The sequence below is a fragment of the Acomys minous genome, assembly GCF_964271855.1.
Source record: "Acomys minous genome assembly, chromosome: 7".
NCBI classification, from domain to species: domain Eukaryota; kingdom Metazoa; phylum Chordata; class Mammalia; order Rodentia; family Muridae; genus Acomys; species Acomys minous.
In genome coordinates, this window is record NC_140488.1 from 45,753,073 (window position 1) to 45,775,557 (window position 22,485).

General features: G+C 45.7%; 1 protein-coding gene across 1 annotated transcript; it reads right to left on the reverse strand.

The window, feature by feature from the left end:
- Positions 1-5,480: 5,480 nt before the first annotated feature.
- Positions 5,481-16,167, reverse strand: LOC311602559 (tumor rejection antigen P815A-like; the record flags this gene model as incomplete). Its single annotated transcript, XM_084790816.1, has 3 exons — positions 5,481-5,694; positions 6,752-7,021; positions 15,771-16,167. 2 exons carry the CDS (start codon positions 16,165-16,167, stop codon positions 6,792-6,794), a joined length of 627 nt encoding a protein of 208 aa, XP_084646942.1. The 3' UTR covers positions 5,481-5,694; positions 6,752-6,791.
- Positions 16,168-22,485: the final 6,318 nt, after the last annotated feature.

A 22,485-nucleotide genomic window follows, 5' to 3' on the forward strand; every position in this document is an offset into this window, starting at 1 on the left:
CTCTGCTGTACCTAGTGGCATGAGTCTGTAATCCCAGCTACTCAGGTGGCTGAGGATGGCAAGTTTTCAGTCAGCTGGCTAGAGTGGGTTCCAGGCCAGTGTGGAAACAGGGAGATCCTGAGAAAGCTCAGTGGTAGAGCACATGCATAACGTGAATGAGACCGTAGGTTCAATTTTCTGCACTGTTAAAAAAAAATCTGTCTTATATCCACCAACCACACGTCTTCTTCCACAGAGGATCACTCATTCCTCACTTCCTTCTCCTAGACATCCATTATGCATTCCTGCTTATTACTCCAACCACAACCATTCTTTCCTTGGTTTTTCCCCAAATGTCATTAATATTTACATGTATTTTCCTACTTTATGATTTCATACCCTTAATAATGCAATTGATAGACCTGGCATCCTTGCCTTATTGCTTCTACCAAGATATTACAGTTCCCCAATGCTGCTGATCTATTTTACTTTGCTAGTGCTATAGGAACAGGGAATGTGGTTAAGAATCAGCCTGCAAGCTGAGCGCCATGGCAGGCACCTGTAATCCTAGCACTCAGGGAGGCAGAGGCAGGTGGATTGCTGTGAGTTCGAAGCTAGTCTCATCTACAGAGTGAGTCCAGGGGCTACACAGAGAAACCCTGTCTCAAAACCCCCAAAAAAGAAGATGAGCAAGAAGAGGAGAAAGAAAGGAGAGAGAGAGAGAGAGAGAGAGAGAGAGAGAGAGAGAGAGAGAGAGAGAGAGAGGAGAATCTGCCTGCAGAGATTCCTTTTGCTTATGTTGCTTTTTTAAAAAAAATTCTCATACACTATATAGAATACGAGGGAAACCTCTGTCCTAATCTCTAAAAATCTCCACTATGATTCCAAGCCCCAGAGGATACATTTTATTATAAACATTTTCAGTTTTTTTTTAAAAATACTTCACTAATGTTTTGACAAGTGAAAAAACTGAAGTCATACACCTCACTGCCTAGGAGAAACCAAACAATCCCTCCCTGGGGTAGCCAATTCTCAAAGTTAATAAAAGCCCAACCAAAGCATGACTTTAATACATAAACTATCCAAGCAATAACTGTCTTTCTTCTCTCTGACTTACATCCCAGGAGAAAATATTCTGCCGTAGTCATCCCAGAGCCAGGTACCAGATACATGCATATAGTATAGCGAATCACAAGACTATTGAAAGGAAACAACCCAGGGATTTTCAACCTCCCTCTCTTGCTTTTCTTGTGAAAACTTGAGTAAAATTCTTAGCTAAAAGCTCTTTCCTTCCTGTCTTCTCCCTGCTGACAACTTTAAGGTATTTCCTAGGTAGTCTAGCATTCCTTGGCATTGTAACGGGGTTCCCCTTTACTTATGAAGAGCTTTTTAAAGATTGATTTTATTTTATGCTGGAGAAATGCCTAACTCTAACTCTTAAGAGCACTTGGTAACATCTTCTAGAAGACCTGAGTTCAATTCCCAGCATCAAAGTCCAGTGGCTCACAAAGATTTGCTTTACTTTAGATGGATGAGAGTGTGCCTTGCACTTGTGTATGTGCACCATGTGTAATATGCTCCAGGGACAAACAGCTCCAGGTTCTCCCAGCACTCCTCAGTCCCTATCTGCTGCAGGGCATGGATGTAGCAGCTGGGAGACTGGTTTCTCCTATTGACTGTATCTGAAACAGGTCCCTGGCAGAGCTGGTTCAGGCTGGTCCCTGGCGGGAGGGGGCTTTGTACATCTCTATTTTTTCCCCAGGAGCAGTGGCTAAGGTTTGGAGACTAATTTGCTGTAACTGAGCCTGTCAACAAGGCTCCTCTCGGGTTTTAAAGATTTAAAAAATATTTTCACCAGTTCCCATATTGGGATCCAGGAAACATCCTCAGCCTTTTAATTAGGATGGCGGCAAGACCGCACGCAGTCTTGTCTAGTTTAAGAATATTTAAATACACAAACTTTGATTATAGTTTATCTTATCCTTAAAGACTAAGACTTTAGGTTTTATCTCTGTTAAGTTGGGACGTTAAAAACACAAGTACAGTCCAAAAGAAGCACAGCAGTTTTTAACAATGTGTGTGCCTGGCGATTGAGAGGATAAAGAGGGCATTGGATCCCCTAGAACTAGAGTTGTAAGATACCACCTGGCTGCTGGGAACCCAACCTAGGTCCTTCACAGGAGCAGCAAGTAGCTTTAAATGTTGAGCCATCTCTCCAGCCTCAAACATTATGAAATTTAAAAGATCAGGCCTATGTGATCATTAAGGTATTGAGGAAACAACAAGGCATACATACTATCAAGGCAAAGAGACCACGGTCCCATAATTACCACAGCCAGCAACCTCAACCCACCAATAGGGCCTACTTCATAAAAATGTTATCATTTTCCTCAAAGGATCAGACTAAGGATTAAGCCTTAAACATACAGGCCTTTGGTATACATTTCAGAGTCAAATTATAACAGCAGAGTGGAAAAATGCAGTTATGAGTTCAACATCATATCAAAGAAGGTGCTGCCTGGCATGTCAAAAGGGAACCCCAAAATGACAGTATTGGCTCAGCTCAGGCTACACTGTAGAAGGACTGCCCTTGCTGTTGCTCACGCTTATCATTCCTCAGGAATCTGTGAAAGTCAGGAGTCTATCTGCCAGGAAGTGCCACTTCCTCACTGACAGGAAACTGCTAAAGAGGCATACGCCAAAGCCATTGGGCAGGCAGCCTCCCCCATGCTACCATAAACTTCCAGGCTATTCCAGTTTACAAGATTCCCTTCCCCCAAACCTACAGCTACCAGTTTTTTTCCTGCTTCTGCTCTTTTCTTTGCCCTTGCTAGTGTGTCCCTATCCTCTCTGCCCCACAGAGGGAACCATGTACTTCCCCAGAGGCCGCTAGGTGTATTCTCTCTCTCTCCCTCTCTCTCTCACATCTATAATAAAAGCCTTCCCACCCATGGGTTGGTCAACTCAGTAGACTCTCTGCCCCCTTGCTTACATGGCCTAGATTTAATTTTTTTTCTAGTTACCACAAGATGGAATTTAGCTTAAGCAAAAAAGGAGAAAAATGTCAGGGATTCTAAAAGTGCCAGTGTCTACAGAGAGCAAAGGATGCTAAAGTTAAGAAAGAACATCTACACAAAAAATCAGACCATTATCAAGCACTTCAAACACGTCCAAAGGAAAGAATGCAGTATAGCTGATTTAGAAAATATAAATTAATTCACGTATAATCTAAACCCTTTAGAAGTTCACCTTCTGTGGGGTGAAGAGATAATCATATGTAAAAAACAATTAAGATAGGCAAGGATATAAACTGTGCGGCTATATAACATGCAAACTGCTACTGAAGCTAAGAAGCAGGTCTATAGGCAGCCTTAACTAAATGTAGACCTCACAGTCATCCTTAAATACATGACCCTTACCTTCTCCAGTCCTTTACTCTGGTCAGCTATGTCACTCCTTTTCCTTAGGCAGGCTTCTTCAGCAGATTTCTTCTTTTAAGATTCCTCTTCAATTCTGAAAAAGTTCTGAACTTGTAAAAAGGTATAGAAAATATCATGTCCGTGTGCTCATCATCCACCCTAACAACACAGTTATAGGAAGACTTGAACTTCACTGTGCACATCCCCTGCTGATTTTCTACCCTTTGTTCTTCAGGTGTTAAACACTGTCTTTCATAGGGTGTTTACCTTTTTCATAATTCCTTCTGAATGCTGTTTGTATGTATACACATATACATATATATAAGCACACATAGAATGAGAATTACAAAAAGGATAAACACTAAATAAAGGACACACACCTGCGCATGTGTATATATGCCTTTCATTATAAATGTTATAGTTTGTTTTACATTTCTCCTGGTTTTTCCTTTCTCTGTATTTCGTAGCCATCACCCAATACTTCTTACCTTTGTAACTAGGCAAGATAGTGCAGACGTTCCTCCACCTTGTATTCTTGCTGAAGCTACTTTAGGTTTAAGTGGAATTTTTGTCTCCTTGATGGAGACATCCTGTGGAAAAACATCCAACTCTATTCTAGGATCCTGAGGTCAAGACACCCCAGCTAACTTAGCTTTTGTTAAACTGCCTACTTTTCCAGAACCTTCTCCAGATAGCTGCTTATCTCAGCTTCTGCTAAACTGCCAGATACTGCAAATCTCCCCGTCCAGCTAACCATTTATCTCAGCTTCCTTAAACTACTAGCACTAGCTTGTGCATATACCTCTCCCCCCACCCAAGCTGTAAAATGAGATACTGAGGATGTGGCTTTTGCCTTTAAAAGCCTCTTGCTCTAAATGCTTGGGGCTACACTTGGGTCCCAGAATTCCTGAGTGTAATCCCAGCTGCCTGTAATTAGGACTTTCAAGTGGCCATAAACTCTGTCTTAATAGTCATCTTTGGTGGACTTCCCTTAACACCTTAATGAGTTCAATGGTGTCTTTCACAGAGATATGTTACACAGGGCATCTCTTCGACTCCATGGATGTCACATGAGCTAAGAACATTTACATATATAATGTTAAGATGATGTTATACGAGATAAAGGTGGACCCTTCATTCACTGACAAGCACTTCGAAAAAGAAGAGACCTAGAGACAGAGATGCAAAGAAAAATACTATTGAGGATGGAGAAAAGGATTAGAATGATACATTTGCAACCCAACTGTTGGCAAAAATTCAGCCAACCTCCAGGAATCAAGCAGAGAAGACAAGATTCCCTCTTATAACCTCTAGAAAAAAACATTTCTACTAGCTAATTTTCAGATTTACAGCATTCAGAACTCGGAGAGAATAAAGGAACTTCTATTGTTCGAAGCTACCCAGCTCATGATTTTGTCATGGCTGCCCTGGAAAGCAAGTGTATCCTTTCAGCAGGTCTGCATTTGTTGGTGACAATGACAAGCCATTACAGCAGGGCAAGAAGATGTTGTGGACTGAGGTGTCTTGTCTTAATGGCAGCAAAGAACCAGAAGTACAAGAAGTGGCCAAGGCCCTGATATCTCCTTCAAGGGCACATTTCCAAAGTACCAACATCTTTCCAAAAGTGTCCCCACTTAGGAAAGTTCTATGAGCTCCCATTACTGCAACAAACCAAAGGTCAATCCTTCAATATCCAAGCCCTTAGCTGACATTCAAATCACAAACAGCACCTAGCAGGTTGGGTTGATGAAGGCTGGTTCTCCATAGTCTTTCCCCCTATTGCTGCAAACCACTGATGCTCAGAGGTTCAAGTGTTCAGAGCACTGACAGCACTTAGGAAATCTTGACTGAGAGTCTGCCTTAAGGCTCTCTGATTCAACAGGTCTGGATTAGAGCCTGAGAATGTATATTTCTAGCAAATTTCCAGCTGCTGCGGCTAGTGGTTTACACTTATCCATTAGTATTATTTAGTGTCCTGGTAAGCTAGGTGCTTTTTTTTTTTCAAGATGAGGCAAAACCAAAGAGATTTTTAAAAATGTGGATTGACACTAACATAAAAGAACAACTGTAGATTATGCACGTCAAACTTTTATTGTATAATGAACAAATGTAGTTCTACATATCTATAAAAGATCAGTATGTACTCAGATGTCTGTTGATGACATCTTTGTATAATGACCTTTAGAAGAAAATCAAATTTGTAGACTACAGAACAAAACAAAACAAAACAAAACTAGAAAACTAATGAAAAGCATGTCTTCTTCCTCCATCCATCTCTTTCTTCTGGGCTTTGCAACTGTAGGAAGACATAAGAGATAAGACACATTTGACTTTCCTTAAAAGGTACTACTGAATTTCTTGCAATTCTGTTTATTACTATTGTCTCTTAACAAGGAGAAACTAAAACACTTTCCCACTCTGCTTCCCAAACAGAGCCTTAGGTATAAGAGTGTTCATGAGTTTGATTGCTTCCATAATCTGATCATATCAACCTCGCTATCCTAACATGTCAACCACTGTAAAAGCCTGCTCTTTCTTTCTGCTTAACTACTTCTCAGAAAACAAAACTTTCTCTGGTTAGATACCAACCATTTACATTCCCTTAGCCTCCCAACTATCAGCTTTCATCTCCTTAAAATGAGATTTTTATCTCCATAAAAAGATGTCTAAGAAATTTAAAAATTAAAACTAAATTGATAATTTTAAGCAAATTTTAAATTTAAAGCTAAATTTAAAAATTACATATTTTTAAAAATTAAGAGATGTTTATCTCTTTAAAATCAGAAGTCTAAAAATGGGAAACTTCAAAAAAAAAAAAGAGACAATGATGAACACAGAAAATATAATGCCCAATTCTCAATTTAGTAAAAACAAATTCTAATTTTTTAGCTTAGTGTCATTTGAAATATTAAAATCAACATTAATCTGATAATTCATGAGATGTGATCTTACTTGAAGCATGTGATTTTTTTCAACTTTTATAACTGTCTCAAAGGCACTATAAGAACAATCCATGATTTCTGTGGCCACGCAATACAGACAGAATTCTTCCTCCTGCTCTTTTACTGGTCTCTATGATCAAGTCTAACAAATTCCCCTCTCTAGTAAAGTAATCTATCTCCCTGTTACAGTCTAAAGGACATGCATCTAGCGATAAATGACTCCTGCTTAACTTATGGTTGCTAAACCCTTTACTTGTTCAATGTTCCATAAATTTAATATTTATTAATTTACTATTTCATAATATACAGTGCTAACAACTGTTTAGTTTACCAATACTAATTTTTAAAAAACCATGGTGCTCTTAGCCACAGGGATATTGTTGGGAATGGCTTTGTTAGCTAAGCCAGTACCTGCAATCCTAAGGCAGGGAGCCCTCTGCAGCCTCAGAGTTCAGTTCTCTTTAGTCTCTCCTTCCGGTGGCTCTCCAGGTTCCTCCTCTTCCTCTGGTTCCTCTTCTTCCTCCATCTCCTCCTGTTCCACTTCTTCATCAGAATTTTCATACTCAAATACAATTGGTTGTTCAGGTTGTAGTGGCATAGACACCATAAAATTAGGGTGACGGAAGAAATGAAGCAGCCTAAGGTGAATTTCATTCTTCCTTACATCACGCTCAGGAATACCTGGAGAATGTGAATATGTGAGAAAAAGAAAGGTTTTTTTTTTTGCAACAATTCTATGGTTCCAACATGTCTTCAGCCTAAAAAACTTCAGTCACAATTTTGCCTTTTCTCACCTGTATACAGAGCTCATTATTCATAACCCATGGGACTGAAAGGTATCAAAATCCAGAGTCTGTTTGTTATTTGTCATAATTTTTAGGAGAACATCACCGACTAAATGTTAATTTGCCCTAAAAACAAACCACCATCTCCTAGGTTTCAGACTCTCCCATTACTTTACCACATCGGGCAAGCTCTGAGCATAGAATGCATTTGAGAAAGATGTGCCAACAGATGAAAAAGAAACAGCACGGATCAAGAACTTCACTGCCACTCTTTCAAGTGGTGCCTAGGGCTATGTGGCTGGATTCCTGGCATCCTCAGACATCCTGGCCTTATCTGCATTAAGCCTCTTCTGTTGACTTTGAGATTCTGCTCTTTTCTTTGCCTGCCAGCCTGGACCCCCTATGTCCAGTGCACAGGATACCATAAGGCCTGGAGGAAAAGGGGATGGTGGAAGCAGGGGGGGGGAGTGGGATGTGGAGAGTAGAGAGGATCAGGAAGAAGGGAATGACAAAGGGAAAAGGGAAGGTGAGAGTGGAGAGAGGAGGGAAAAAGGAAAGGGAGGGGAGATGGGAGAGGAGAGAAGAAGAAAGAAGGGGAGAAGGGAGAGAAAGAAGAAAGGAAGGGGCGGGTAGCACAATGGGAAGGGAAATTCAGAGGAGAAAGGGAATGAGGATGAAGAAAAGTGTGGAATTGGAGAGGAGATGGCAAAGAAGAAAGGGGAGGAGGAAAAGAGAGAAGAGGTCACTGGGAAGGGAGGAGATGGCTGGTGGACAGGAGAGAAGGGTCAGAAGGTAAGGGGGTGCAGAGGGGAAGGGGACAATACATAAGAAGAAAGACTGGAGACTGAGAGGGAGGTAGGGAGAGGTAAGGGAGGGGAGATAGGTAGGGGAGGCAGGAAAAGGGAAGGGAGGCAGAGCAACAGCGGGAGCAAGGAGAAGGAAGGGGTAGGGGAGTAGGGAGTGGGAGGAACAGAGGGGCAAGGGAGAGGGAAACAGGGCAGAGCGGGGAGGGCGGGGTGAAGGAGAGGGGAGAGTAGAAAAGGAGCGACAGTAAGTGGGAGCACAGATGGTGGGAAGCAGGGCCACCAGGGAGGACAAGAAGAGGAGAGACAGGGGGGAGGCGTCAGGAAAGTGGGGGTGCAAGAAGGAGAGAGAGGCAAGAAGCAGGGGAGCAGAGAGGAGAACAGGGAGAGAGAGAAAGGAGGGAGGAGAAGATGAAGGCCAGCAGAGAGGAGAGGCCACAAGTAGAGGTGAGGAAGAAGCAAGAGCAAAGAGGGGGGAGGGAGAGGTAGGAAGGAGGCCTAGAGAGGGGGAGGGCATGGGGAATTGCACAGGAAGAAGGGAGTGAGAAAAGGGTTGATGGTAGGGGGAGAGAGGGAGGGAAGAGACTGTAAGGGAAAAAGGGAAACATAGCAGCACAAGGCTGGTGAGGAAAGCAAGGCAAAAGGGAAGGGGAGGGAAAGGGAAGGGGGGGAAAGGGAAGGGGAGGGAAAAGGGAAGGGGAAGGAAAAGGGAAGGGGAGGGAAAAGGGAAGGGGAGGGAAAAGGGAAGGGGAAGGAAAAGGGAAGGGGAGGGCAAAGGGAAGGGGGAGAGAGATGTAAAGAGCTGCAGAGATGAGAGAAGAAGGAAGTGGGGCGAGAACAGCAATGAAATGGGGTTATGGGCAGGAGAAGGTAGAAAGCAAAGGCAGGAAGATGAAGGGGAGCAGGGTGAGAGTTAAAGTGGGAAGTGGGGAGCAGGGAGGGGAGGGAGTAGAGAGACTGTTAAGGTGGGAAAGCCTTAGCAGGAAGATGAAGAGGAGCAGAGGGAGTTAAGGTGGGAAGTGGGGAGCATGGACTGGAGGGCACAGGGAGAGAGTTAAGGTGGGGAAGGATGAACAGGAAGCAGCAGGCGTTAAGGTGGACAGTGTTGATCAGGGAGGGGAGGGAGCAGGGAGAGAGTTAAGGTGGAAAGGGTTGAGCAGGAAGATGAAGGGGAGCCATGGGTGTTAAGTGAGGAAGTGGTGAGCAGAGAGGGGAGGGAGCAGGGTGAGAATTAAGATGGGAAGTCCTGAGCAGGGGAGGGGAGAGAGCGAGGTGAGAGTTAAGGTGGGAAGTGGTGAGCATGGAGGTGAGGGAAAAGGGAGAGAGTTAAGGTGAGAAGTGGTGATCAGGGAGGGTGAGCGAGCACGGGGAGAGTTCAGTTGGGAAGCGGTGAACAGGGACAGGAAGGAGCAGGCTAAGTGTTAAGGTGGGAAGTGTTGAACAGGGAGGGGAGGGAGCAGGGCAATAGTTAAGGTGGGAAGTGGTGAGGAAGGAGGGGAGGGAGCAGGGAGAGAGTTAAAGTGGGAGGGAGCGGGCAGGAAGATGAAGGGGAGCAGAGGAAGTTAAGTTGGGAAGTGGCCTGCATGGAGAGGAGGGGGCAGGGAGAAAGTTAAGGTAAGAAGGGGTGAGCAGGAAGATGAAGGAGAGCAGGAGGAGTTAAGGTAGGAAATGTAGAGCAGGGAGGGGTGGGTGCAGGGAGTTAAAATGGACAGGGGTGAGCAGGAAGACGAAGGGGAGCAGCAGGATTTAAGATAGGAAGCGGTGAGCAGGGAGGGGAGGGAGCAGAGCAAGAGTAAGGTGGGAAGTGTTGATCAGGGAGGGCAGGGAGCAGATAGTGAGGGTGGGAACTGGTGAGAAGGAAGGGGAGGGAGCTGGGGGACAGTTAAAGTGGGAAGTGGGGAGCATGGACTGGAGGGAACAGGGAGAGAGTTAAGGTGGGAAGTTTTGGGCAAGAAGGTGAAGGAGCCCGGCAATAGTTAAGGTGGAAAAGGGGTACCAGGAAGACAAAGGGGAGCAGAGGGAGTCAAGGTGGAAAGTGGGGAGCATGGAGGGGAGGGAGCAGGGAGAGAGTTAAGGCGGGAAGTGGTGAGCAGGGAGCAGAGGGAGCAGGGGGAGACTTAAGGTGGGAAGTTTTGGGCAGAGAAGGGAGGGAGCAGGAAGTGAGTTAAGGTGGGAAGTGGGGAGCATGGACAGGAGGGAGCAGGGAGCGAGTTAAGGTGGGTAGTGGTGAGCAGGGAGTGGAGGGAGCAGGGAGGGGAGGGAGCAGGGAGACAGTTAATGTGGGAAGGGGCAAGCAGAAAGATGAAGGGGAGCAGTGGGTGTTAAGTTAGGAAGTGGTAAGCAGGGAGAGAAGGTAGCAGGGAGCGAGTTAAGGTGGGAAGTGGGGAGCAGGGAGAAGTAATCTTTAGCAACCAGGCATCTGGACAGCCTGCCCCTGGGACCCAGCAACAGCAGGATTCATGATCACTAGCAGCTACCAAGTTGCAGCCTATTCCCATTGTTGCAATGAGTTGCTTATCCTCCCCTGTGTATGCTTTACCTCCCCTTGTAAAAGCCCAGTCCCTCCTCTCTGTTTTTTTCCCCTTCCTGCAGTACCCAGCCCAGAAGCAGCCTTTGTCTACCCCTCCTCAACAAACCTCCCAGTGAGCTTTGTCCCACTGTGTGACTTTATGGCAGCCATAGCTTAGATCATAATGTATGGTCCCTGGACTCAGTATGCTCTCCTGGAGCTTCTGCTTCTTTCCCTCTTGGGGCTAAGCCACACCCTAGGGCCCTATATCCAGTCCACCAGTAACAGACTCACTTTCAGGCTAACTTATTGCTGGGTCTTCCCTGCCACACTGATGAATGCTAAGTTCCTGCCCCCACCCCCAGGGCCTGATCATTGAGCATCTGGTCCTCCTTTGGTATACTTAGAGATGAGGGTTCTCACAGCCACAGCTTTTAAGGCGACTGTTGACTTTCTTGCAGTCTCCCACAACTGATTTTTTTCCCTTTTGCGAGGCTTTGGGTTTTTTTTTCCAGCAGGGTTCCCCCCTCTTTTAAATCCTAGTAATAACTGCATTTGTTGGGGGCTTTTAGGCCTGGCTCCTGCCCAGTGCTGTGATGACACAATAGATAGCTCATCCCTGTTCCTTCTCATTTCCCTCCTCTGTGTCTCTGGGACATCTAAACTCAGGCCTGTGACTCCTCTCCTTACCCATGGTAACTCTGTCTTCAGCCATACCTCCAAGCTCTCCCCAGATTCCCTTTTAGAGAACCTGAGACCTCCCTACACCTAGCACCCGACTTAAATACGTGTAAACTTATATGCCTTTGCTGTCATATGTGGCCCCACTACCCATTAGATAACGAAGCCAAATGGCTGCATAATGGTACCTTAGAGCCTCATATTATTTGGGACCTTTACAACTACTACCAGCGATTGGATAAATGGAAGGATGTTCCCTATGTCTAAGCTTTCTCTTATCTTTGCTCCAAGCCTTCTCTCTATTTTTCCTGTACCCCGCCCCCCACACTCAGCTCCTTCCAGCTAAGAAGTCTCAGTCAGAGGAAACCTCTACTACCTTAGATCCTGCTAGCGAACCCCCACCTTACCAGTCCCAACCGATATCTCCCCTTCTTCCTCTGGCTCCTTCAGCCTTCTCTTCTTCCTCTCTAGCAACAGGTGGCTCTAACAGTCCTACTGTGTCACCCACTTTCATCCCACCAGCAGCCTTTAGTCCTCCCACTCATCACTCCCAATCTGCAGTGGGACCCCTTCCTTCTCCCCTCACCTAGCCTAACCAGCCTCAGTTCTCCCTTTGTGGAATGGTGCTGTGGTGGATGGCCTGGTCAGGGTACATGTCACTTTTCATTAACTGAACTCTCTCAAATAGAAAAAACAAACCTGAGGTCTTATACCTCTAACTCCTCTACTTTCATTAAAGAACGCCAATATATTACCCAATCCTATAGTCTCACCTTCCATGACATGTGTATGATTCTAACTAACAACCTACTCCTGGAGGAACGCAAGTGAGCTTGGGGACACACTAGGGCACATACACATGAAGTACATCAAACTAATACAGCACACCCAGCTGGGGCTGAGGTGATCCCCAACCAGAATCCTCAATGGAGCTAGCTATAGGATCCCAAGTGGAATTCTAGCTAGAGATCAGTTTACAACTTGCCTCGTGGCCAGACTCCATTAAGGCTGTCCCTAAACCAGTAACTATGAGAACACTCCAAGAGGTCATCCTTGACAAACATGAAAACCCATCTCAATTCCTAGAACGCCTCACAAAGGCCCTCTTACAGTATACCAGTCTAGCCCTCCCCCCAAACCAAATATTCCCAGACATTAGAGCCAATCTTAAGCACTTGGAGAGAGGACCCTTGACTCTACAGGCAGAAGTCTTAGTGCTGGTCTTTATCATAGGAAATGAAAAACACCTACAAGCAGAAATACCCTTGCCTCCTAAGGCTGGAGGACTACCAGGTCCCTGCTTCAAATATGATCAGGAGGGTCAATGGGCCCAGGCCTGGCTTAACTTCCACAAACCACCCTAGCCAGCTCCAAAGTGCCATCAAGAGGGACATTGAGCTGTTGAGTGCCACCGTTTCCCTCCTGGAGCAGGGACATCATTCATAGACTGCCCTTCAGCTGACCTGCTAGGCCTGGTGACTGAAGAGGCCTGGTCTTCTTCCATGGCCTGACTACTATCCTCTCTGACAAGGAGCCCCAGGTAGTCATTATGGTATCAGGGTGACCTATTTCCTTCTTCTTGGACACCAGGGCCACTTACTCTGTCCTGATGGAGTTTTGGGGTCCCACCTCTCCTTCTTGTTTCCCTATTATCAGGGTAGGGGGACATCCTTACCATTCTCTCTAGACTCCACCACTCAATTGCATTTTTTAGAGCGTTCCTCTCCCTCACTCTTTTCTGGTGGTGCCAAACTGTCCCATGCCTTAATTGGGAAGGGCTCTTCTAGGCAAAGTGGGAGCCTCTATTTCCTTTGCTTCCCCATAAGCCTGACCCCAAGCTCGCCAGCAGCCTCTCCCCTCCTCTAGCCACCCAACTACTATTTTTAACATGTCACTTCCTTTGCCAGCCTCTCAGGTGGACCTCCAGGTCTGCGATGTCCAAAACCCCTCTGTTGCTAAACACCATTCCCCGTTGTATCCCTGCTCACACCACTAATCAGCAGGCTCAACTAATAGCTTTTACCCATGCCTTCCACTTGGCACAGGAATAATTCCTAAATATCTACACAGACTCTAAATATGCCTTCCATATCTCCCTGTCCTATGCTGCCATCTAGAAAGAACACGGGTTACTTGCAACAAAGGGAGAATCAATAACCAATGCAGACCAAATTATGGCCTCCTGTCTCCACATGGCTACTGGAATAGTCGACAATTCCATTATCTCAAAGGGCAACAACTGAGCCAAGGAGGTGGCTAGAGCTGCAGTCCCTGGAGGCCCAGACCCGGGTCACCCACCACAGGACATCCTTGCACAACAACCCACATCTCCACTGTCACCTCCTGACAGTTGTCAAATTCTGTCCTCTCTATATCAGCTCTTTCATCATATAGCCAAGCATTGTCTCACTTTGTTAAAGCTCACCTGCAGCCCACAGATTTGTGTTTCTTAGGGCATATTACAGCCTCTTATAAAATCTGTCATGTATCAGACCCCAATTCCAGATATCACAGCTGCTATTTCCTACCCACCATGCAATGGCATTTTCCCTGGGACCAACTGGCAACTTGCCTTTACCCACATGCCCACAGTCAAATGCATTAGGTACCTCCTGGTCTTGGTGGACACCTTCCTCCCCACCAACAAAAGGGCTTAGACAGTCTCTGAGCTTCTCCTTCAAAAGATCATTCCTCACTTTTTAATCCCCACCTCCCTCCGGTCGGACAGTGGTACTGAATTCAGCTCCCATATTTCCCATACTCCATCTAAAGCCCTCAACAGCCCTTGGCATTTGCAGATCCCATATCATCCACAATCCTTAGGAAAGGTAGAAGGAACTAAGTTCTCCTTTTAAAAAAATCCTTATCAAAAAAAAGTGAAAAAAAAAAACATCCTTATCAAACTGTCACTAGAACTTCACCTCAACGAAATGCCTCCAACCCCTGAGTCACTGAAAACCCCATATGAAGTGGACATTGCCCTTCCTGACCCCTCTTCTTCTCGTGCCCTGCTTTGTCAATTTCATCTCTGCATTTCTCCAATGAAGAATTCAAGAAATGCCTAAGCAAGCAATGAATCAGTTACTGTTAAAAGACCACCACCAACCTACTAGACACAGAGCCTGAGGCTCACAACTATAGGGTATGCCCTGGTGGTGAGGATCAATAGGACCATGAAATTAACTCTGCCCCTAGACAGCAAAAAACAGTCTAAAGAATAAATTGCCCTCATCCCTACCTCACCATCACCCCCTTTCTAGTTCCTCCTCTTTTATAATGCACAAAAGGGAGGAGTCTCCACAGCCTATCCCAGGAGTCCAGTGACAGCAGGATACGTCATCACTAGCTGCCAAAAGCAACACATCCCTTTTGTCGCCACTAGTCACGTATCCTACCTTTGTGTAGGCTTTATATCCCCTTATAAAAAGACCAGTCCTTCCTCTCTTAGCTCTCTTCTTCCCTCCACCCTCGCCCAGAGGCAGCCTCTGTCTACCCCTCCAAAAAACATCCCCTGGGGTTCTGTCGCATGGTGTGACTTTACAGCATCCAGATTAGGTCACAGCAGGTAAGGCACAAAAAGGTGAGCAGGGATGGGGAGGGGAGCAGGGAAAGGAAAGGCACAAAAAGGTGAGCAGGGAGCGGGAGCAATGAGAGGGAAGACGATAAAATATGAGCTGGAAGCGTTAGAGGGTAAAAGTAAGGTACAGATGGGGAGGCAGGGATGGAAAGGGGAAAAGGAAATATAAGGCACAAAAGGGTGAGTGTGGAGGAGGAGGGGAGCGGGCAGAAGAAAGACACTATGAAAAGACAGGGCAGAGCAGGGAAATGAAAGGCACAAAATGGTGTGGGGGTGCGCAGAGAGAAGAGAGGCGTAAAATGGTGGAAGGAAGGGCCCGGAATGCTGAACAGAGGGGAGGAAGGGCGCGAAATGGTGGCCAGGGAGCGGAAGGGCGGGAAATGCCGAGCAGAGGCAAGGAAGGGCGCGAAATGGCGGCCAGGGAGCAGAAGGGTGGGAAATGCTGAGCAGAGGCAAGGAAGGGCGTGAAATGGCGGCCAGGGAGCAGAAGGGCGGGATATGCCGAGCAGAGGCAAGGAAGGGCGCAAAATGGCGGCCAGGGAGCGGAAGGGCGGGAAATGCCGAGCAGAGGCGAGGAAGGGCGCGAAATGGCGGCCAGGGAGCAGAAGGGCGGGAAATGCCGAGCAGAGGCGAGGAAGGGCGCAAAATGGCGGCCAGGGAGTGGAAGGGCGGGAAATGCCGAGCAGAGGCGAGGAAGGGCGCGAAATGGCGGCCAGGGAGCGGAAGGGCGGGAATTGCCGAGCAGAGACGAGGAAGGGCGCGAAATGGCGGCCAGGGAGCGGAAGGGCGGGAATTGCCGAGCAGAGACGAGGAAGGGCGCGAAATGGCGGCCAGGGAGCGGAAGGGCGGGAAATGCCGAGCAGAGAGGGAGGAAGGACGCGAAATGCTGAGCAGAAGGGAGAAAAGGCACAAAATGGTAACCAGGGAGGGGAAGGGGCGCAGGGAGAGGAAAGGCATGGAAAAGGGGGGACAGGGAAGGCATGAAAAAGGTAACCGGGAGGGGATAAAAAGCAAGGAGGAGGTACTACAGATGTGGGTAACCCCAAGTCTACAGTAAGAACCATGGGTAACTCACAGGTACCGGTTGCTAAATCCAAAACCCAGGTAGTTCGGGCATCCGCTTCCATTCTCGTCTCATCTCCGTGGCCCACTTCTGCGGCATCCATCTGATCCTCCTCCTCCTCCTCTTCCTGCTCGTCCTCGTCTTCAAAGTCTTCATCATCTTCACCCTCCTCCTCCATCGGGTACATTTTCCTGCTTTGCTGGGATATCCAGGCCACATCACGCTCATACTGCTCCTCGTAAATGGCGTCTACCAAGAGCTGGAACGCCAGAAAACCGGCCATGGCCACGATCAAGACCAGCAGCCTCAGACACAGCAGAATTTCTTCCAGGGAGGCCTCTTGCTGAAAACATCTATTTTCACCACCGGAGCCACTATAAGCCCCATCTGGCCTCTTGTTATGGGGCATGGTACAAAAGGCGCAAGCTAGAAAGCAACGCTGTGAGGAAGATGGGAACGAGTCGCGGAATGGCGGTTAACGTCTGGGACCTACACAGGACTATGGGGCTGACATGTTGCATGCTGGGAAAGCGAAGGTGGGGGCCTCCCTCCCGGAAGACTTTACACTCGAGTCTGCACGAGGAGGGCTGGACTACTTTCTAACTAGGAGGGGTACAAAGCAGAAAGCCCCAGGAATTTGCTAGAGCTGTAGGTGGAACTTTCAAAGCTTCCTACCCAAGGCTTGTAACCCTCCATGAGAACGTTAAGCTCATTGGCTGAGAAATGAGCATCCTCAAAACACACATCCAATGAATGATCCGAATTGTTACACTTCTGGTGTCTTTAGGGGTCCTGAATGATTTTCATTCTCCTATTGCAACAGAACTGCCGAATAGTCTTTGGGAACACCAGATTTGTTGGTACTCAGATTGGCGTGTTTCCCCAAGTCCCTTAGGGACAAGCTTGTAGCAGGAAGGACACGGGCTTTTATTTCTTTTTTACCCCTTTTTTTCTTTTTATTTCTTTTCTTTTTTTCTTTTGTTTTTTGTTTTATTTGTTTTGTTTTTGTTGTTGTTTTATTTTTTTTGAGACACGGTTTCTCTGCGTAGTCTTGGCTGTCCTGGATTTCCCTTTGTGGACCAGGCTGGCCTCCAACTCAAAGCGATCTTCCTGCCTCTGCCTCCTGAGTACTGGGCTCAAAAGCGAGTGCTACCACCGCCCGGCCGGGCTTTTAATATGAGAAGACATAGCAACATATTATTAGCGATCCCCAAACTTCACACTGGAAAGAGAATGCCCATTTGGACCTGTTAACAGTACTCAAACTGCTCGTGGCCGTTGTTCGGGAAAAGCCGATGATGCTGAATTTGATAGCGTGCTACTGCAGAGACACCAGAGCTGCTTCAAGGGATTTGTGGTCCAGATCTTCACTCCACAAGATTCGCCACAAAAGTTGTGCTAGTAGGTGGACACAGCTGGACAGATGCACAGGTCAGGTCACTTCAGGGACCGTGAGGGGATGTGTGGCAAAAGTCTCTGTAAACAGTGGTCTCCAGGGGACTGTAGCAGAAAGGCTTTCATTGTTCTGCATGGATACATGATATTGACATTGCTTGGAGGCTGCTCCATTCAGGGTCCAGTTTCAAATAAGAGCAGCAAAAAGCCAAAGTCAAATATGTAATTATGGCCTATTTTGCTCCCAGGACACAAATGACCTCAGATTTGAAAGTTTATTTTTACGTTGTGGGTGTCAGGGGACAGATATTCTTCTGTCTTAAAAAATATATTCTTAGTCTTGTGTGGTGGAGCACACCTATAATCCCAGCACTCAGGAGGCAGAGGCAGGCGGATTGCTGTCTCTAAAAAAAAAAATGTATTCTCACCTTACACACAAGCATAAAAACTGTACGCACTAATGAGGTATGGTTTTTTTGAAACCACGGGTTTTCTCTCAAAAACATGGGTCTATATTGTGTGTGTGTGTGTGTGTGTGTGTGTGTGTGTGTGTGTGTGTGTGTGTGTGTTTTGGGGAGTCGTGAAACCAGAAAGGGAAACATAGAACATGATACATGGGTAATAAAATTGTATTTTTTTTCTGAGACAGGGTTTCTCTGTGTAGCCCTGGCTGTCCTGGAACTCGCTCTGTAGACCAGGTTGACCTTAAATTCAGAGATCCTGCCTCTGCCTCCTGAGTGCTGGGAATAAACTGCATGCACCCACCCCACCGTGGGCGACAAAAGCTCAAAGAGGGGAAAGAATAATAGAATCCATAAGATATAAAAACTGAAGTGGACTAGTGAAGAAATACAAAGGTGCTAGAAAAGAGATAAATGGGGCCTCAGGGTTAGAGACTCAGGGAGAAAGACCAATATGATCAGAGTATCAACAGAGAACACGTAATTTAATTCATTCGAAGCCTAGTTTTTTAAAAAAGTAGCTGAGTGGTGGTAGCGCACGCCTTTCATCTCAGCACTCAGGAAGCAGAAGCATGCGTATCTCTGAGCTCTACAGAGGAAGTTCTAGGACCCAGAGAAACCCTGTTCAGGAATAAAAATAATATAAAAAAGTAAAATGAAAGCCAGGAAATCGCAGATTCTGTCACTAGTCACTAGTTGGAGTTGCCTCACATCTCCTTCAGGGGATAAAGGTATTCCTTCTCTGATGCCATGGTAAGCCTGGAATGTTGCTTACCACACAATCTTTGAGGAACCTTTAACCATTAGGGTCTCTGCTTTATCATGAAAATCCATCTATTTTTTGGTATTAGAAGGGATCCATTTCTGAGTTTGCTCTATTTCTGTTGTCTATTTTCTTTGTCTTCATTATGACATTTATTTATTTATTTATTTATTTTTACCTCTTCAGGTAGTTTTAAGCTCAGTTTGCTATTTTAATCTCTCAATTAAGCTAGATTCTTGATTTAGAGACACTCCTCCCCCATGTATGTTCCTCGTTGCAGGGTTGCAATTAACCAAGAGTAGCTTCATACAGTGTAGCTAGCAAAAGACAATCTTAAATTCCCAACCCTCCTCTCTCCACCTCCCAAGTGTTGGGATTACAGGCAGGCATACCTTGCAAAGCTGCAGTTCTTAACTTTTTAAAATGTATAAATGCATTTACTATTTCATCACAAGTGAGATAAAATGTAAAAGCAGAATGTATAAAAGCAGGAAAAGAGTATGTCTTTATATTTTGCTCCAAATGACATATCATGTATATGCATAAGCATTACTGAGTTGTTCTCTTCTTAACCACTTGGTTAAAAAGTGATTGCTCACAGACATAGGGGAGGGGAGTAGGGGGATAGCAGGATGGAGGGAGGAATAGGAGGATACAAGGGTTGGGCTAACAATTGAGATGTAATATGAATAAATTAATTAAAAAAAAGAAATCAAACACAAAAGTGATTGCTCACAGTTATCAGCTTCCTCTTAATGCTGCAAATAGGAATCAATTGTATTTTTTATTCTTCCCAATGCACTTTAAAAGTTTACTTTCAATTGCATTACCCACTGTCAATTAATTTACACATGTTTGTGTCTGAAGCCAGGGAAACAAACCTGACATTAGGGGTGGGCCTGAAGCATATGTCTGTGTAAACTGACAACTGGGATTAATCTAGAGCCCAGGGTCTCAGGCCTGACTCCGTGCTGTATTGAGCTATAGTTTGTAACCAATGGATGTGGCCTTACTTTGGATTCCCAGATACCTGCCGGAGGACTCCAATGTAGGCTTCTGCATGGAAATAAGTCAGGCTTTTACAGCGCTAAAGAGCAAACAGTATGCAGGTGTATACACTACAAATGGCCTGGCCCTGTGAGTGGTCTGACAGCATGAGTATGTGGATACCACCTTAATATTATGCATGGCCTGACAGCTAAGACTTCTGGGGTCCAGAGCTTAGGAGTTCTGGAGTTGCCTGGGAAGGATGGCTACCCAGAGATCAATATACTTGATAAGCCTAGAGCCTAAGCTACAAGATGTGGCATAGTATGAGATGGTGTTGCATCTCATATACAATATATAAGTAAAAATGTGGATTCTGAGGCCAGGAGATAACTCCAGCTCCATATTTTAGTGAGCTTTCTGCTATGGGCATTTCCAATATCAAGTCTTACGCCTGCTTCTCTCCCCTTTGACAAATAATTGATTTCTCTCCCCGTATTGTGGTGCCTGGGGCTATGGGATGGGCGCTGCACAGAATGCAAACGTCTCTGCTACCCCCACAATGTCCTTTTATTTCTGTGCTGTTCCAGGAGCTGTAATCTCCAGCAATTTTCCTTTGCTCCTGTGAAGCTATTTTGCATGTATGGATAATTGATGGCGTATTTCTTTTTTTTTTTAAAGATTTATTTATTTATTATGTATACAGCCTTCTGCCTGCAGACTAGAAGAGAACACCAGATTTCGTTAGATGGTTGTGAGCCACCATGTGGTTGCTGGGAATTGAACTCATGACCTTTGGAAGAGCAGTCAGTACTCTTAACCTCTGAGCCATCCCTCCAGCCCCAATGGCGTATTTCTACAGGAGACTGAGATTTAGCAGGTCCTGGTCCAGCATATTGCCACATCTGTCTGTCTTCTAGATACCCATTGTTTCTTTTTCTTGTCCAGTCTCCCTTGTTAAAACTCTGTAGGGCAATATTTTTGTCTGGTAAGAAAACACTTTTTAAAATTTTTTAAATTAAAATATAATATACATCACTTCTCCTTTCCTCCCTCCAAACATTCCCCCTGTCTCACATTTTCTCAAATGCATGGTCTGTATTTCTTTCCATAAAGTGAGATCATGAAATCTGTAGTAGTACAGATCTGGATAGAAGTGGCAGGAGGAGCCATCACATTCTGAATTTACAGGAAACATTCCAGTTTTTAGTACTAAGTATGAGAAATGTTGTGAGACACCATTTAGCAGTGATTGTTCATCAATACCTAGTCTGTTGAGTAGGCTCATTTTAAGAAGTGGTTAGGATTGTATTATTTGGATTTTTTGAGATCATTAGGTGATTGTGTGTGTGTGTGTGTGTGTGTGTGTGTGTGTGTGTGTGTGTGTGTGTTCACTGTGAACAGATATACATGTGGAGGTGTGCATGCATGTATGTACCTGTGCTCACACATATGCCTGTAAGTGTGTTGCACATGTGGAAAACAGCTTCAATTTTGTCATTCCATGGGAGCCATTTTTCTTTTCTCCTACCCAGGATCTCTTACTGCCCTGGAACCTGTAAAATTGGGTAGGATATGTGGCCCAGGAATCCGATGGATCTCCATCTGTCTCTGACTACCCATCAGTGGTAGTGCAAGCATGTCCCACCATGCCTCAGTTTTTTTTAAGGTCAATCGTAGGGATTGTACTTCTAATTTCATGTTTCCAAGGCAAGAACAATATTTGTTCTTTAGCATCTGGTGGCAGGTGTCTTTGGTCCCATGTCTGGCAGGCTGGTCCAGGCCCTGCTTACCTCTAGATGAGAATGGACAAACCTGAAGGTTAAAGGTCCGAAAGGTCCCTTTTCTTACTCAGGACCATAGAGTGCTTATGGTGAGGCCTAGAGCCAGAGCACTAGGCCAGGTTCCCAGTCTCTCTGTGGGATGTGGAAAATGAGTTTTTCATAGCCTGTCAAGGTTTAGCTCTTTTAGAATGAGATTGCTGATACAAGAAGGCAGTGGAGATTCAGGAGCATCACAAACCCAGGCTGGTACCCAAAATGTTATAGCTCCTTGTCTGAGTTGCTATGATAAGCACAACAGAGGAAGCAGGCAGATGTTGGAAACCCAGTGGCAGGCAGGGCCAGGGAGATGCAGGCCTGGTGGTGCTTCACTGAGGGTTAGCACTGAGCCAGCAGTGGTAGTGCAGCTGCCAATGTAGTCAAGCCCCAGGAATTCTGCAGTAGTCTCCCTGCCTCCTCCCGCCACCCTCCCCCCCCCCAATAAATGGAGTCTCAGAAGATCAAGGTGGAGGGATGGCGAGCAAGAGAGAGCAGTCTGAGCATACCAGCCAGCCTTTATTCATAAACCTTGGGCAGAGAGGAGGGGTTTTGAGGGTGAAATGTGTCTGATTCCCTAGGGCTAAGGGGGCCAGGCTACTTAATCTACATACAGTGGTACAGTACCTCATTTGCATGCAGTGACGTGACGCAGGGTCCTATCACAAGAAGGAGAAAACAGTACTTAATTATCCTATGTGTAAGGGGATGACTTCTAGGTACAGTTAAAGGTCATTCACTGGAGGCTAGGATCTCCTCGGCATAAGGTGGGGTACTTCCAGGAATTCCCTGTGCTTGTTGAACAAGCTCCTGGGCCTGCAATCTTCCTTGAGGGCTATGTGACACTCCTTACAAAATCTGGGGTTACCAGATCAGGTGGAGTGAGACTCCCCCTGGGAAAAGGGAGTCTACCCTCATAGACAGAGTGCAGAATGGCTATCTTGAGAGAAGTCAGACTCCAACGTTAGCCAGCAGAATCCCACCAGTATTGACTGAGCCGCGTCACCCTCCTTCAATAGAAAGATTTTCTCTGTTCACAAATATCATGCATTGTGATATACTGGACGTTCTTTTTGTAATGCTATGCCCCAGGGTAAACAAACCAGGGGGGAAAAAGGAGCGCATGGATAAACCTCTGTTTTCTGAGATTAAAAACATCCACATATGTCTAACGGTTCAGTGCTTATATACAACAAAAGCAGTGTGAACATGTTCAAAAGAGCCAGCTCCTTGTGATATGCTGACTTTGCCAGGATAACACATGTGGTTTTGGCATGCACCTCAGTCAGAAAGTCTGCATGTGC